The sequence below is a fragment of the Colletotrichum siamense genome, assembly GCF_013390195.1.
Source record: "Colletotrichum siamense strain Cg363 chromosome Unknown KSG_Cg363_contig03, whole genome shotgun sequence".
Lineage (NCBI taxonomy): Eukaryota > Fungi > Ascomycota > Sordariomycetes > Glomerellales > Glomerellaceae > Colletotrichum > Colletotrichum siamense.
Window position 1 is genome coordinate 6,670,395 of NW_023501016.1, and position 16,743 is coordinate 6,687,137.

Here is a 16,743-nt window from a genome sequence, read left to right on the forward strand (position 1 = left end):
CTAAAATCTTAAATTTGATGCACCTTTAGCCACGCACGGATCTTTTCTTCTAGGTCCTCCTTCTGCTGACACTTATCCAGCTCTGAAGCTCGCCGGAGCATGTGTTCATTACTCAACGCGAATGGACATAGCATACCTTCTAGATCCTTCAGAGCCAGAAGATTCTCCATTCCTCGAATAGAACTCGGCCTCAAGATCCCTCGTCGAGAAGCAGCTTCATTCCAGGCCTTTGCCACTTCCCACTTCTCAGCATCTTGCCCAGATGCGAATTCATGGGTGGTGTCAAAATTCCCAGTCAGAATCGAGCCTTGGATGTCTTCCGTTCTATCATCAAAGCCTCCACCTAAATCCCACAGCCCGGAGAAGAATTCTTCACCAGGATGCGTCACGCACGACCAGTCAAAGTCCAACACTGAGGTTACACGTTTGGTAGTGCTGTCGAAAAGCATATTGTTCATGGCTAGGCATGTCAGTCAATTGGCAAGTTAGCCATAGGAAGAAGATTGGGACGTACTGAAGTCACCGTGAACCAGCGTCCTTTGGTTGATATCCACTCCAGTGAGCAACTTCTCGACGCCCCTACTCTCCAAGAACTGATCTAGTTCTTTCCTGAGGCCTTCATCTTCCCATCCTCGGAGGAGCTGACTTTTCTCAGCGTTCCGGAGTTCAGACTGCAACCTTTGTTTCCACGCCTCAGCGTACGACTGCCATGGCCCTCCGGTCAATAACGGCATTTCGCCGCTGACCAAATTGCCATGGGCGTCAAACGTAAGAGCGCCAAAGCCAGTCACTCCCTCTGGAATTTGAGCACGTTGAATGGCGGCGAACAAGTCGGCAATCTGCCCAATCACTTCCTTCTTGTTGGCAATTGAAAGGGAGGAAAAGTGGCTGTCCAAGTCTTCGCCGTCTTTGAACTCGCTCACAAACCATCCAAACCCGTTTTCATTAGGAACCTCGAGGTATCGGCAAGGTGACCACGCATACACGGCAGGAACAACAGGAGCTAGGCCGGCAGCTTCAAGGGACTTCCGAGCCAGGTATTGTGCACCCACTTCGTTCTCCACTCTGTTTGTGTTGTTCAAGCCTTCGGCGCGTGCGTTACTCAGGCGAACTGCTAAAGTGGCGATGCCTTCTGCAGGGGCAGCCGACGTTCCTGGCTGTTTTCCAGGGAAAGAATTGGGGAATGCCGGCTGAGCCAGGTCGATCTTGTAGATGAAGTTATTGAAATGGAATGGGCTATGCTCGACGTAGGCGACCGGAGTGACTTTTGTAGACTAGAAGTATCGACGATGGTTTTAGTCAAGAGACGACACCAATCATGGGAAAGGCTTACCTTCAAGCCAAATTGTGCAAGAATTTGTTGCACAACTTGAAGTCGGAGCTCGTATCCTTCTTGGTTGACACTCATGATCAGGTCGTATTAAGAGCAGAAAACAATGTAGAGGCAAATCGACGTCAGATATTGTATAGGAGGTTGGTAGTTTGTGTCTCTTTCATGGCAGTCAATGTCTACTTATAGGCTTCACGGTGTTGGGTATCTCCAGCCCGATGTACTTCATGGCGCAGAGTGACTTCCGATCAAAGTTTTGATAACGGGATGATTAATTTACATCCGTGGGCTTATTTGTCAAACACTTGCCTAAAGGGGCAAGTAGCACTAAAGATCCCGTTGACGTATGATACCGGTGGGGAACTAAAGATCATCCCCGCCATCGTGCCATTAGCGCAGATTGACCCCGGCGACCAAGAAGACCCAGACGCTGGTCGCCCGTTGTTCAAAGCTCCTAAAGTCCCTTGCATCAATCGGCGCCACTTTGCCTGTAACTTCATGTTGGCACAAGAAAACGCTGGACAAGAATAGGCCAGTGAAGGGCAATTAGGCGCCGATCTATCCGAATTTCCCATTTTAATTTTCTGGGGAGCGTCGTAGCGTGTGGAATTTTTATGAACGCGGCCACTGAACTGGCGCATTGTCATGAAATAGTGAAAGCGATCTCAGATTGATGAGACAGATTCTATACGTATTATTACGGAGAAAATTGTGCTATGCAAGACCTCTTCGTCCAGCTTCAGAACGACCTGGCCAATCACAATGCTCCTATCTCTCCTCAAGCGCTTTCAGGCACGATTGCACGCGGCATCCGAAGACCAGGAAGACCTGTTTATTTGGTCTCCTCAATGGCTTCGCCGTCAGCCTCGCGGTTCTTAATGTAGTACCACCCAGTGCGAGTCGCCGCAGCGTCAACATTGTTATCCGGGGCCTCCGTGACAGCGCCGCCACCGCGCTTGTCCTTGATATAATACCAGCCGGTCCGAGTGGCAGCGGCGTCCACGTTGTTGTCGGAGCTCTCGATTTCTGCGACGCCATCACGCCTGTCCTTTATGTAGTACCATCCAGTCCTAGTCGCGGCGGCATCCACATTGTTCCCATTGCCTTCAGTGGAACCTCCATCACGTGCCTTGATGTAGTACCAGCCGGTGCGAGTAGCAGCAGCATCGACGTTGTTGTCATTACCAGCAACTATCTTCAGGTCCTAGATCGAATACGAGTCTTAGTGTCTTGTGTCTCGTTCTCAAGGGACGTCTCGCGGAAAAGGATCAAATACCTTAGAGACTGGGGCAGCTAGGCCAGTGTACGCCAGGATGGCGACTGCAAGAGACGTGCTGAGCTTCATGATGCAGTGGAGGAGGAGCTTGGGAGTTATGAATGATTTCTATGTGGCAAGCGGGAGGTGGATGAAAAGCAGACAATGCTCGAGTAAGACACTTTCCAGTGATGTTATCGATAATCCAGAGGCTGCTGGAGCAAAGCAAAGACACGACTGGCTATTTATATGCGCTGCGCAGTGCCTCATCACGCCATTGCGTCCGATATCTGTTTGAGCAACCTCTTCGGTTCCCTGTGCGACTTAGGACTACATGCGAGCTTGCTCCGAACTTTACGCCCGCACGTTACTTGGCCTGATCAGGCACTGATACTTGTTTGGGCCCTGCTTGGCCATTTCAGATTACCAACCATTTTAAAGCTAATGATATAACGAACGTGCTGGCTGTGGGAGGGGAAACGTAAGTTCTGTCGTTCACTAGCCAATACTTTCCCTTTGACTTCGTATCACATCCCTGTTTATGCGATGCAAGACAGCAAGACAGCAAGACAGCAACCGCAGGAACCTTACCCGATCCATCCATGCACCAACACCATAAGGCTTTTGTCATCATGTATACGTAACTTATTAGCTGTTGGAGGGAAGCTGCCAGAAAAGGCTGCATACTAGGGTCAGGGTCGAAGTCACCCAGTCCGTCATTTGTGCCAAACGACCACGGGGGTTCAGAGACCTTTTGGTTTTTATTCTTATTTCTTTTCTACGCTTGAGATTTCGCGCGGCTTCTGAGTGCAAAATTATCACGGGACCGTAGTAGACCCCGAGAAATTCAGACGTAGTATTTTATGAGGGTCAACATTCTTGAACGAGGAAGTAAGGGAATGCCCTCGTAGCATAGATTACTGCATTTGTTCACTAAATTCGTGTTGGAGGTACTGAATTTACTTTACAGCCGTTTGAGGTCTGAATACAATCTTCCTGACTGTGGTTCAAACGAGCAGGCGTGGCGATCCTCACATATCTACCAATGGCGGGTCTACTTTCACGCATCTCCTAGTCCCATACCTCAGAGTTATCAGGCTTTGACAGCGGTGTTGAGCCATCAATGTTTTCCTGAGACCATTTATAGAACCTGTTCCAGTCTACGCATCTATGGCTCGTGTAAAGGTTACCCCAAGGGACCTCATGTCTGTTGACCCAGTGGTACGAATATACATTTAGATCCTGTGATGTGTCAGTGTTTCTTTTTCAATACCTTGACCTTCATAAGCTTAGGGTTAAAGATTTTTGTCACGAACAGGATTGCACATCAACTTTTGTCGCAGAACTTCAACGCAATGATCCTTGTGATCTCGTCGCTCTTCTGGCGTCTCTGCGATCATATCAAAATCCACCTTCTCATAGTGATCTCGATATGAGTACATCCGAAGATAATTCTGAAGAAGACAATAAGCAGCCTCTCAGCTTCATGCGCTGAACTGAATACTTACCAAGCAGTGGAGCTGATGAAATGCTTCCATGCCGACTTGAAAACGTTTCGTCCCTGGAAACTCAACAGCACCCTTGGTTCGGTTCATCTTCGCCAGCGTATCTCGATCAACGCCAAAGTTACGGACTTGAAGTAGCGTCAGCACAAGTAGCTTTTCGGAACTATTCTAGCCGGAGGATGTCTGCATACGCTCAGAGAGATCATACCAAAGCCGGTCGACTTCAGGTGTTGGGGGGCCCATATAAGGGGATGGCGGCCCAGTAAATCTGGGATTGAATTCGACAGTCTTGAAAGACATGGCGCCGCGCACCTCGTCTGACAAGAGCAAAATCTATTAGCTGTTGCATGTGTCGTTTTCACTCTCTGGACTTACCCCAAGCAGTGTCAAGACATGCTTCTTCGTCCAAAGAGCCCGGGCGGGACAAGTATCCGGCAATGAAACAGCTAATCGAAAGAAGGAGAACAAGAATTGTCCGCACCGCTGTCTTCCAAACTGTTGTCACAGAAGCAGAGCTACGCTCCAGCGAGTCTACGTCCTGCAAGCCAAGGAATGGGGTTTCCGAGGACTCAAAAGACGTTCTCGGCTCCGGTTGGAAGTCAGACATCTCTTGCTCGCCGTGAAGCTCCTGGTACTTGGATGAGGTCTGGGGCTTCATCTTCAAAATCTTAGTGAAATGATGGTGAAAATAATGATTTAGAAGTTTCGCTCAGTCGCTCAAAGAATTCGGGTCCAAGTAAGAAGACTGAATGGCCAAAGACGCTCATGAGTTTCTTTGGGGAGGAGGGAGGGGGTGGTGTTCTCAAACCCACGGGTAGGTGGCATTTGTGAAGATCGTCGAAATTGAGGGTCTGGGATAACAGCTCGCGGGAGGCAATTTCTGTCATCCCTTACACTCCGTTGCGTTGACAGCGTCCGCCCCCCCTTTTTGCCGAAATTACGCACGCATAATCCCTGTATATACATGAAAATTTGCCCAACGCCACGTAGATATTCGTAGTACGGCAATTGACCTATTCTGATGGCTTCAATTGATCTATTTCTATTGAATCTCATTATCTGAGGGCATCGTGATGCCTCCTAAACGCCGCCGCGCGGCTCGGCAGGCGGATGATGACCCTTCTGGGCATCGTCCGTCACCCATCGCCAACGGTACGCGGAAACAACGACGTATACAACAACTGGCACAGGACGCCGCCAGAGATCCTCCTCAACGCTCTGCCTCGCCGTCGATCAGGATCGTTACGCCCGCCGAGAGGGCTCGCCGGGCTGCCGCCGCCGAAGAGGCCGCCGAGGAGGCCGCCGAGGAGGTTATCGTCGCCGAGGCTGGACCCGAGACTAATGATTTGGTGGCGGCTGAGTCTACATCGCGAAGAAAGCGTGTACTTATAGCCCCTCCGTCATCACGAAGAGCTCCAAAAGCGTCCTCTCGCCAAAAAGCAACGACAACGCAGAGGAAGCGAAAGAAGGATCCGCCGCATACGATCCGGCTCCGAAGTACTCTGCCTTCGTCGATGCCACCGTTTCGACCAGACTCGACCCCAGTTAACCCAACCCCTCGTCAAACCACTCGATTTGCGGACGATACGCCTACGGCCCCTCGCCATAGCGCTGATGATACGTTTATGTCGTTCCACGATGTATTTGAAGAGGAGGACGATATGGGTAACGAGGAACCAACTCTGCTACAAATCCAGGTTACCCGTGGCCCAGCGCTCAAGGGTAACGGTTTACCTGTTCTCGATCTAACCATCGAGAGCATCGCGTATAACAGATTCAGTATTGCTCCTGTATTAGATGCGAATAGTAGAGACTGGGAGGCAGACAGCGGCGCCCAACTTGAGGCAGAAGTGGCTCACTCGTATATTGTGAAGAAGGCCAATATCGCTGTTGTCGTTGCTTGGAGGAAGCCCACCAACGCATCTAAACCAACACCAATCTTCACTCGGGTCTATCCGTCTACTGGAGGGGTCACTTGGCCAAGTATTCCATGGGTTGATATTGTCCCCTCTCTTGAACAAGCTGAAGAGAGGGGTGAAGTCCACCTCACCGTCAAGTGGCAATACAGCGCCGTACCAATCTCTGGTGGTATAGTGACTGGCGTACGAACGCCTCGAAAAGGTGGCCGAGCAGGCGTTTCAGCCGGCATGCAAGAGGCGATCGATCGTGAGGCTAACGATCCTGCAAACGTCGAGCGTCGGAAGGAGGGTATGCACAGACAACTTCTCCGTACGCACATCTGCCCAGAGTACCAGAGATGTAAGAATAGTTCGGGCGACGAGAAGTTCAACTGGTGCTATATACTAGGCCAGAAGCACTACAAGATCAAATCTCACCATATAGAGAAGTGGGCGAAGGCTATTATGACTGGACAGGCTGGCGTTGACAATATGGAACCACCTAAAGAACTGCTTGGTGAGATTCTTCACGACCAGTTTATAGAGGATCAGAAACGCCAGGGCAAGAGAAGTAAGAATATCGTGGAGGTTGATGATAACCAGGAGACGACAGTGATGACGGAAGAGAAGGCTGAAAATGCCGCACTTCCATCATCAGGGTCAAGATCTGGCCTAACCAACGCCAACAGCAACGCCATCGTCAATATATACGGCAACGCGGGGGCGCCAGATCGTCATCTTCAATATCCTAACCCATACGTACAGCTGCCGCCGCCGGCGCCGCCGCCGCCGGCATATTGGCCATATGCGAACATCTCACAGTATTCGTTGCCAACTCTTCCGCCATTGAACCTTCCAAGCACTCGTCAACCAAGTATCGCACTCCCGATTCGTTCGTCCTCGCCAGTGGTACCGGATTCGCCTCGAAAAGCTCTAGATCAAGTGGCCAGCTTCATCAAGTGGTTTATATCCGTCCGCGGCAAGCGATATAACGTCGACGAAGGGTTCAGAAAGAAGCTACAGAAACTGCGATCAGTAGACAGTAGCTTGCGGGCAATTCGCAAGTTACCAGATATTTGGTTTACTGAACAGGGTTTTACTCAAGATCTTACCGAAGATGTCAGGAACTCGATCAAATCCTTCATAGACAACAGCGCCTACTACGGAGGGCAGTCTGACGCCCTCTCCGACGTGGTATCTCACTCTGAACTTCATTCAAACCATCGAGAGTCAGAAGGAGATGTTTATACAAGAATATACGCTGGATTGCCAGGAGGGACGGCGGCGGCGCCAGTTGAAAACTCTGCGGCGCTAGTTTCAGGCGAGTTGGGGTCATCCCGACATATCGACGCCCTAGTGCCACGTCAATCCATCGAGCAAGAGATCCGTGGTACGCCAGTTGAAGTTGGTCGACGTGGTGAGTGTATATAGAGCTGTTTACTGTCGAATATGGCTAACTTTGTAGGCGTTTCGGAACTCTTTGGTTTCGTTTCGTCACCACTGCTGTCAGCGTCGCAGATGCTGCCCACGCAGTTACAGATCGAACAAGACGAAATCGAGCAAGGCGATGAGGACAATCAGATTGAAATCTCGAGTGATACGTCGTCAACAGAGACGTATTACTCGGAGGAGGATAACGAAGAAGAGTGATACAGCAAGAGTGGTGTGAAGTTTGACTGTATGCGCGATTTTTTTGCATGACGTGTTCAACCACGGAAAAGTCTACCCATAGCCGTAGATTCAACACTGCCGCTCTATACGTATAAAAGCAATAGAATTACTGTTATTTTGGATCTGCAAACAATACACTTCGGTCCATCCCGATACTGGTTAGGGGCAGTTGAAGTCTCTGACTATGGTTGAAGTCTCTGATCGTGATGACGTGTCATCATCACAAATCATCGTCACAAGCATCAACAACGCGTTTCAGCCGTTATACAGGCAAAATTGATATGTATACGTAGCTACCGACGAAAACAATGGACGACGGTATATTTTTTGTGTTCTGGTGCGCTTGTGGCTAACCTTTTGGCAATCTTGTTGGCTACAATCATGGATTTGATGATTGACCATCATATGACGACACGATTAAGATCTATTGCGCGCGAACGCACGATGAAAATTTGGATTGCTTGCTGATGTTCAATATTGGCAGCAAATCCTCCCTTTTATAGTTCGATATCGTCAAATATATGCTCTGTCCCATCAAAGTTGACGAACGAATGGCGGAAATGGCCCTCGATCTGGGGTAGACGATACCCAATCTCCATAGCGCAGTCACGTAGATATTCCATGAAATCCCGAGTGTCATTCTCATCGTTGTTCCACTTCGAATACGTCTTCCTGATGTATCGCTTTAGATCGCCGAAGTACTCTTCGATGGGGTTGAAGTCTGGTGAATACGGAGGCAGAAACTCGAGATGGACACCTGATACCCGGCATAAACCCTCGATTTCAGGTATACGATGGCAGGAGAGGTTATCCATAACGATGACAGAGTTTGGCTCTGGAAAACGCCCACATTTCGGGATAAGGCACTCCTGTAGCCAACGAAAGAACCCATCGCCGTCAGTCGTACCATAATACGTAGTCAAGTGTAGGATACCGCTCAACGTGAGGGCTGGCAGGATCTGTACGCGAGAGTTCTGAAACCGATCAATCTCTGCAGTTCGAAACGCAGCAAGCCCTTTCGGCGCCCATCCAGTCCTCCGTATCCCAGTATCCTTATTGACGCCGGATTCGTCGACGAATACCAGCTGGTCGGGGCGATATCGTCGTATACGGTACAAGTACTCGTATCGTAGTTCGTCACTTCGCTGAGCAGCAATAATCTTGGACTTCTTGTTCGTCCAGCCAGCTGAGTTTAACTGTCGACTGATTGCAGAACGACTGATCTGGATCTCGAAGGCTTCAAATAGGAAATCTTGCATCTCTTCAAGAGATAGATCGCTGCGGTACTGCAGTAGTTCAAGAAGCTCTGTACGATGCCATATTTCCATCTTTTGTCGACTCTGGCGGCACCTCTTATATCTCTGCACTTCGCCAGTGATATTACGTCGTGATCTATGTCGTCGAATCGTTCGTTCGGTACAGCCAACGATACTTGCCAGCTCGTGGGTCTTTTGGTCTTCGAATGGCAGTATCATCGCGATCGTCGATAGCTGTAGATTCGATATTCTGGGCGCCATTGTATCGTCGTCGTCGCCCGGCGTCTTTCTCGATGTATCTGATATAATAAACCACGGACATGTACTGACCAGCGGCAAACTGTAAGTAACAGGGCACAATCTATACAGCAGTAGACTCTTGCTCAATATCGTGAACAAGCTGAGCTATCAGGAGAGTCATTAATCCTGTTGACTGCCAAAGCATTTGCTCTGAAGAACCGTATCAAGCCCCTTGGTATGCTTATATATTACTCAGAGCCATACAAACCGTATGCTGAGTAGATATATAAAGTCATACAGCAGGTCTCTTCTTCTGTTCCTCAGCAAATGTCATCTTGATCTCTCATGACGAAAATAGACCTTTTGTTGGTCGAATGGTATGGGGATGAGGTGACTAGCTGGGTTGGCAATGCCTCGATGGGTAGATTGACTGCTACGGAAGCATGAAATACACACCTTATGTCTCTATCGTGTAGTTATACGTTTGAATACTACTGGGACTATAGTGATTGACGGCAATTGAGGTGTTGGTGATGACTTTGACGCGTTTTGCGTGCGATGCAGAGAAATGCGCGTCACAGCGTAAAATTGGCTTTTTTTCATGTTTTTGCATAAGCGGGGAAAAAAAAGGGGGGCGGACGCTGTCAACGCAACGGAGTGTACCCGCAGGCCCCGTATGCACCGCCACATACGTACATACGTTTTACCAGCTCCATCATGCGCTCGGGAAACCAAATTAAAACCGGATCAAATCTGGCCGCGGTCCATTAAGGCACCATGCGGGGTAGATTATCAGTCGCCCGGAGATCGCGAAGCTCTTTTGTCTAGCTGTGGAGCTGAGGCAGGCAGCCCATGCTCAGGGATATTACTTCGGTTGTTGGTGCACACCTGCAAATGAGTAGCCGAGACTTATCGCGTGGTCTGCGGGCCGTCTGCCGTCTGCGCTGAGATCGAAGGTAGAGTGAGTAATCGAGACCTCTGGCTAGCTGAGCGAAGTTACACACACGGTCAGTCCATACTCTGAGTGACAGTGATCGAAACACCCCTTGTAACGTCGTTTTCGTGAATCAGATCATTTCGAACAACTTCCTTTCTAGGATCCATGTTAGCGACAACCTCCTGCATAGTCGTCATTTCTGTGGACCAACTCATTTCAAGGAACTTCCTTTTTGAGATATTCGCAACAATTAACTGCAGAGTCGTCAGTTTTGTGCATCAGTTTATTCTGAACAACTTCCATTTTAGGATATTGGCGAAAACCAACTGCATGATCAGAAATCGCACGCCTTGGTTCTACCAACTTCTTGAGGCTGGTTGGTGCCATTGGCTTTACACCTGATGAATTAATTCTCAAAAGTTCTATCGCCAATTCAATCGATCTCCTGGTTATCGCTTCCGGCGCTCCGCTCTTCCAAAATTGGCCTGGAGGCATGGGGTACAACTGCGCAGAAGATAAGGGCAAGCTAACCATTTGATGTGTCAGGAAATTGACTCGTCCCTGGGCGCGCAGGGAAGTCTTTCTGAGTCCGACGTCATCTTGGGAAAGAACTGCATCTCATGGCCACCTACTTTTCAGTTGACATCAAGAACATTGACATCTACTTGTTAGCTTTCTCTTGGCCAGTACTTGTCGCCTGGCACTCTTGAGCTTCATTACTTTCTCAATCACACGAAACATGAAGTCTTTCCCTTTAGCATCATTTCTCCAGCATGATCCTCGTCAAAGTGTGGATGAACCTTTCCTTGCGAGCGATCATCAACCAGTTCCAAAGGCAGCTGTAGACGCCAGCTGTCTGAGGCTTTACAGGCTTTTCCTTGGGATATTCGGGGTTGCAAACCTTATCCTAGGGGTCATATGTATCTCTCTGGTGGCCCATGTCCGACATATGAGCCCAGTCATCGAAGAGGTCTACTGTAAGTTCAAGCAGGCTGAAGGACTTTTTATGTTATTCAAGGTTGCTCACAAGTTTCCAGCACCTGCTATATCGGCCATTCAATATAAAAATATTGTTTTCACCAGCGGTTTTGGTCAAGAACGAACTGAGTATCAGGGTCCGCCTACCCCAGAACGCAATGCATTGTGGGATGATTTGTACGGGTGTAAGTGCCTTCGCCTGCCAAGTCGCTGCCGAGTCTCACAAGCTTTGCCAAGTCGGCATCAGCCGAATCCCCCGCGATGCTGCTGCTAAGCTTATCAACAAGACTGTCCCATTGCCCGGCGAGGAAGGCAGCTATGTAATCGAACTCAACGTCTTTCACCAGCTCCACTGCCTTGTAAGAACGGAAGCCAACACAACAGAGTAGACAAGATTCGCAGAAGGGGAAGGCCGCTGATTTTCGCTAGAATATGCTGCGAAAAAGCCTGTACGATAAAACGGAATACCCACCTGATCACGAACTCATGGGAATTGAACACCTCGAGCACTGCTACGATGCCATACGCCAATCGCTTATGTGTGCTTCAGTTCGTAGGACATTCGATCGTGGAGATACTGACGTCTAACATTCTTTTAGGATATCACACCACTTCCGTGGGTTTGGGTTGAGAGCGAGCATGAGTCAAAGGAAGTTGCTCGGGTGTTGCACACATGTCGGGATTTCGAGGCTGTAAAGGACTGGGCTAAGGAACGAAAGGTTATTCACTTTGATCGGACAATCTATGTACCTAACGATCTGGTCTGATTGAGTTGGAATTTCCAACCACTTATCGCTTCAGTATCAATTGAATTTCTGCTCGCGATTTCTGAGTAAAACCTTCCCGTGGGTGACTATGTCTCTCCGCGCCAGATCAAAATAAATCTAACAGTATCATAAACACCGTACGGGACATTTTGTAAGGCATCATTCTCAGTACGTAATGTATTTCACGTTGGCGTCGCATAACAAGCTATCAGCTTCACGTGTGAATCTTTCCGCTAACATCTTTTACCTCGGAGTAAAATCCTCTTCCAGAAAAGGGAAGTTAGAAAACACAATCTTGCCAAAACGAGAATGCTAGGCGGCAGTGCCCAGTGAACTTGAAAATGCCTCGTAGAGGGTTCCCAAAAGTTCCACTAGCCTTCCGGTGGCTGTGAGCTGCACGATTGCGGGGAAACTTGAACGCAGGGGGGGACAAAAGTTCGATGCAACATCGTACCAACACATATTATGTTCTATGCTACCTTTTCTTAGCTGAAATTAATGCGGCATCGGAGATTGTAGGGAGGGGTCGAATCAGGGAAGAGTACTTTCCTGTCGGCACGAAAGCGACGCCACTGCAAGATCGGATACTCCAACTTCGTGCCCTCTTTCAAGAAACACGCATCACTGCAGATCAGTCTTGCTTGTTGGCAAATCATTCCCTGTGTCGCGGTGATATGCAGACTGCAGCTTTTCCTTCTTTACCATCTCTTGATCAGATCTACTCAGGCTGTACGTTTCCTTATTTCTTTCACGCGCAATGTCGAGTACTTGTCAACATGTCGATACTATCGCCTACGAGGCTCTCGAACCAGATGAATCGACTGAAACCACGGGCAGCTCAAGACGCCAACGGAATTCCCAGATGTCGCGAAAATTGATGTTGTCGGCCTTAGCAACAACACTTGGGGCTGCTGCGCTCATTTTCATACTACGCTCATCAGCGTATCCCACCACTCAGTCGAATAATACATGCGGTGCATCGTTCCAAGAAGCAAGGACGGGTGGCTGCCGGTTCGATCTGATGAGCTTTTCTTGGCTGCCCCCGGCATGTTTCGATGAGGAACTCACCAAAGAATTCGAGATGTTTGAGCCATGGAAGTGGTTCGCTGACCCCGGTGGGACGCAGGAAGTGGCAAAGTCAGACGTTCTCAAGGGAGAGACAGACGTCCTTTTTGTCTCCTTCGCCTACCACCGGGCACACTGTACTTTCATGTGGAAGAAACTTCATCGTGCTATTGGAGCGGGAGGTTTTATCGACAGTTACATTGGCAACTACAACCACACGGCTCACTGTGAGCACATGCTATTGATGGGAAATGAGGCTCTTGGAACTTTAAACACCCAAATCGTGACTAAGTATCCAAGTTGTGACTCTAGGGGGGTTCAATTTTAGGAGTGGTGTGGGAGCCTGTTATTATCAAATTGGGCGACACTTACAACGTGGAAGCTTTGCGGAAGGACTATGAATGGAGCGACGGCTAGAATGATCACTTTGCCATAGGTAGAACGATACAAAGATCAGGCTGGTCTAGTGACAGGGAAGGGCACGACTGGATCAAGAGAGATTCCAGGCCTCCCTCTACGACGATGTGTAATTAGAGAGGAGTTAATGCTGAAGTATAAGATGTTCATCGTGAACAACACAAAAGGGTTCTCTGCGGTGCCTGGGTGGGACCCAGTTACCGGACTGGGAACTCCAAAGTTTCCTGAGATGTTCGAACTCTTCATGAGCTTGCCTTAGCTTAAGGGAGATCTTGTTAGGTCTGGTCGATGGGACGTCAGACTCTGATATATGTCGTGTTCTTTTGGTATTAGAACTCCAAATCTTAGTCGTAATTCCATACGTGACAAACTGACTCAACCCACTTCTTCCGCAATAATGCAAGTCTTGAAAATGTCGATGATAGTTCCTCCCGGTACGAGGCGTGTTCCCTCGCAAAGCATCCTCATCAAAGACCATGTGCAGAAAGGTTATAACCACGGCTTGCAACTTCCTTCTGGAACTTTGCAAAAAATGGCAGACTGCCTTGATACCTCTTCCAGAGGGCCAATGACCTTCTCGTTTCCCTCCACGAAACCATACAGGGCATAGGGGATGCCCACATCGTTACAGAACTCTTGTACCAAGTTTTGTGCACGGCGGAGATTATGTCGAGGGATGCGGGGGAAGAAATGGTGGATCACATGAAACTGCAAGCCACCGTGGAAGAAGTCGAGCCAGCTAGGACAATCGACATCCATAGTGGTCCGGAGCATTTTCTGTGGAAACGATTCCTGCGGGCCGAGGTCGACGGTGCTCATAGCAAATTGCGAAAGGGTTACCAGGACGTGGAGAGGAAGTACGGTGACATGGCTGACCATAAAGAAGATGAGCCGGCTCATGTGATCAGGAATCGACTTATAGACGATGCCATAATAACCGTACCAGCTCCAGAACAAGACTTGACCGACGATTTCTAGATACCTATGCCACCATGCCGGGCCCTTTCGAGGAGCCTGACCCATGAGCAGGTATTCCATTACACGGTCGTATTAGGTAGATCGCAGACCGGCCAGAAACCGATGCGAAACAGCCAGGAAGGGTAGGTACTCGACGTCCGGGTCATGTTCGGGCGAATTGGTGACGATGTGATGGATGTTGTGGCTCCTTTTCCATCAGCCGAGGGACAGACCGCCCATGAAATCGGCGACGAAGATTCCAAGGACACTGTCTATGTGAAAGCGGTGCGTGATGCCTATGTGGCCAGCGTCGTGGGCAGCAAATGACATCTGATGCCAGAAGGCCCCCATGCAGACTGCGCTGGCCACGTACCAGCCCCAATGCAAGAAAAGCAGCATGGCGGCGAGGAGCATATTATATCGGGAGACTTCAATGGCATACGTCCTGTAGTTGCAGTCATACAGGCCCTGAGCTCTCAAGCGGTCATCGAGGCGGCGGTAGGCGGCGACGATGGCGTCTTGGGTAGCGTGATCCAAGGGAGAGTAGGTCTCGAGGTCGAGGGAGATCTTTTGCTTAGTGACGAAATCGAGGTGTGCCATGGCATCGTCGTTCGTGTGGGTAGAAGTAACCGACGATAAAGAGGATGACCTGGAAGCCTTGCCTGTGGTGCGGCTCTTCCGGTGCATGGAGCTGACTCCATCGGAATTGTCGCTGTCAGGGACATTCGAGCGGCAAGAAGAGGCGGGAGATGATGCGAGAGATTATGCGGTGTCGGCATGATGATAGGCATCTCAGCCACTGTCAGAATGGCCGCGGAACTTGCCACCCTGGATAGGCGGGACGAATTTCTCCCATCTGCCATGAATAGTCCCGATGCGGTAGCGGCTCATACGTTGTTTTGCCTCGATCGAGTGAAGACTGTGGTGCATTGCTAGTCAGCAAGTGATCCATCCCTCGATCTTACTCAACAAGTGCGTGCTCGGTGGCATCCGGGCACGAACTCGGCACGCGAGAGTGAACTCGTGGGAGAACCAACGCCGTGGCCTCATCTGTGGCATCTCGTCCGACCATGTGAAGGATCGACTTGTCACCGCCTGGGTGGTAGGGAATCCACGCGTCTGCCTTAATGACGAAGTCGTCGGGGATGAAAAGCTTGCGGCGCTGGGCAATCAGCGTCTCCACATCCTTCCTGGACAGCACAGGGAGTGTGTTCCCGTTGTTTTCGCGCATGGCTAGCAGACCGGCGGTGCCGCAGAGAAGTTGTGTGATTGTGCAGACCACAGAGCGACCGATGAGAGAGGTTGACGGGAGTAAGGGTGAGTGCTGAATCGAAATGCCTCTCTGGATGCATCAGGCACCTTGATCGTCTGGGTGCTTAGGTAAATTTACATTAGGTGTTGGAACAGGACCATGGTCAGACGTCTGTCAATTCTCTGCATAACGCCACACACATCAATTATTCGTCCATCGGAGCGGTACACACTTCTTCTGGTCTAAAACTAATCAACATAGAATTTCAGGCGCAGTCCAATACATGAAAGCTCCATTCAACCGACTGTTTGCGCAACCGCAACGCCGATCGTCAGCACTGCGAGGATAGTGCTTCCCGGTATGAAGGCGTTCTGCAGATCAAAGCGGTCCACCCATATGAGCCATGGGGCAGCAGACACGATCAGGGACACAATACAGAACAGCAGCCACCAAAGCATCTTCTTCACAGAAATACCCATTTTCGCGTGCATTCCCCAACCCATCGTCCTCATCTTCATGTTGAAATCCGGAGGGACCCTCTTGTTCGGCAGTAGGGATATCATCTCCGTTTGCCCCTGAACTCCAGCAGGGTGTCTTAGCCCGGAGACGATCTGAGCGGCGACCAACTTCATCTGTATATCGTCTGCCGGGTGAATGGCGTGTTCGTAATCACGGGCCGGCCCCAAGTTCTCCAAAGGGGGAAGACCTATGTCGCCAAGCAAAACCTGGTCATGACCGTCCTTGATGATGTAGAACTAAAACATTAATTGTTAGCTAGATGATGTACCACCTTTATAAAAGTACACCACGAGCCTCTGAGTCCATATAATATCTATGATTAGGGGTATTCAATGCTAACCTGCGTGAATTCGACGCCAACACAGGTCTTCCAAGACAAGCGATTTCGAAGCCAGTCAAAGCCACCAATGAAGCCGCTCAGAAGCGATCCTCTTGTTCGACCAAGAGCTTGTCTGGTATGGTTGTAGAACTGATCATCTGTCGAGACATCCGTGAGAGATATTGGTTCGCGCATCATCTCTTTTGGTTCACTGAAAAACTTATCCACGCACCAGTAAACCTCTTTCGACATCAATGGCTTGTTCGTTACAGATCTGGGTGGTGTTGTGTCGCTGGATACAGGGCCGGCTGCCGTTGGCCCTGCTTCCGGATCATCAAGAATCGGTCTCTGTGACGGCTGGACAGTTACTGGATGAG

At 49.6% G+C, this 16,743-nt stretch overlaps 4 protein-coding genes across 4 annotated transcripts; all 4 read right to left on the reverse strand.

Moving 5' to 3' along the window:
- Positions 1 to 72: 72 nt before the first annotated feature.
- CGCS363_v005774 (uncharacterized protein) lies at positions 73 to 1,408 on the reverse strand (the record flags this gene model as incomplete). Its single annotated transcript, XM_036637623.1, has 4 exons — positions 73 to 80; positions 137 to 460; positions 515 to 1,274; positions 1,334 to 1,408. The coding sequence occupies 4 exons, from the start codon at positions 1,406 to 1,408 to the stop codon at positions 73 to 75; spliced, it is 1,167 nt and encodes a 388-aa protein (XP_036498568.1).
- Positions 1,409 to 8,156: 6,748 nt separating this feature from the next.
- Positions 8,157 to 8,987, reverse strand: CGCS363_v005775 (uncharacterized protein; the record flags this gene model as incomplete). The annotated part of the gene is made up of 1 exon (XM_036637624.1): positions 8,157 to 8,987. The coding sequence occupies one exon, from the start codon at positions 8,985 to 8,987 to the stop codon at positions 8,157 to 8,159; it is 831 nt and encodes a 276-aa protein (XP_036498567.1).
- A 5,505-nt stretch (positions 8,988 to 14,492) lies between these two features.
- Positions 14,493 to 14,876, reverse strand: SLD-2 (Delta 8-(E)-sphingolipid desaturase; the record flags this gene model as incomplete). Its single annotated transcript, XM_036637625.1, has 1 exon — positions 14,493 to 14,876. One exon carries the CDS (start codon positions 14,874 to 14,876, stop codon positions 14,493 to 14,495), a length of 384 nt encoding a protein of 127 aa, XP_036498566.1.
- Positions 14,877 to 15,068: 192 nt separating this feature from the next.
- On the reverse strand, positions 15,069 to 15,507 carry SLD-1 (Delta 8-(E)-sphingolipid desaturase; the record flags this gene model as incomplete). The annotated part of the gene is made up of 2 exons (XM_036637626.1): positions 15,069 to 15,195; positions 15,242 to 15,507. 2 exons carry the CDS (start codon positions 15,505 to 15,507, stop codon positions 15,069 to 15,071), a joined length of 393 nt encoding a protein of 130 aa, XP_036498565.1.
- Between the last annotated feature and the right edge of the window lie 1,236 nt (positions 15,508 to 16,743).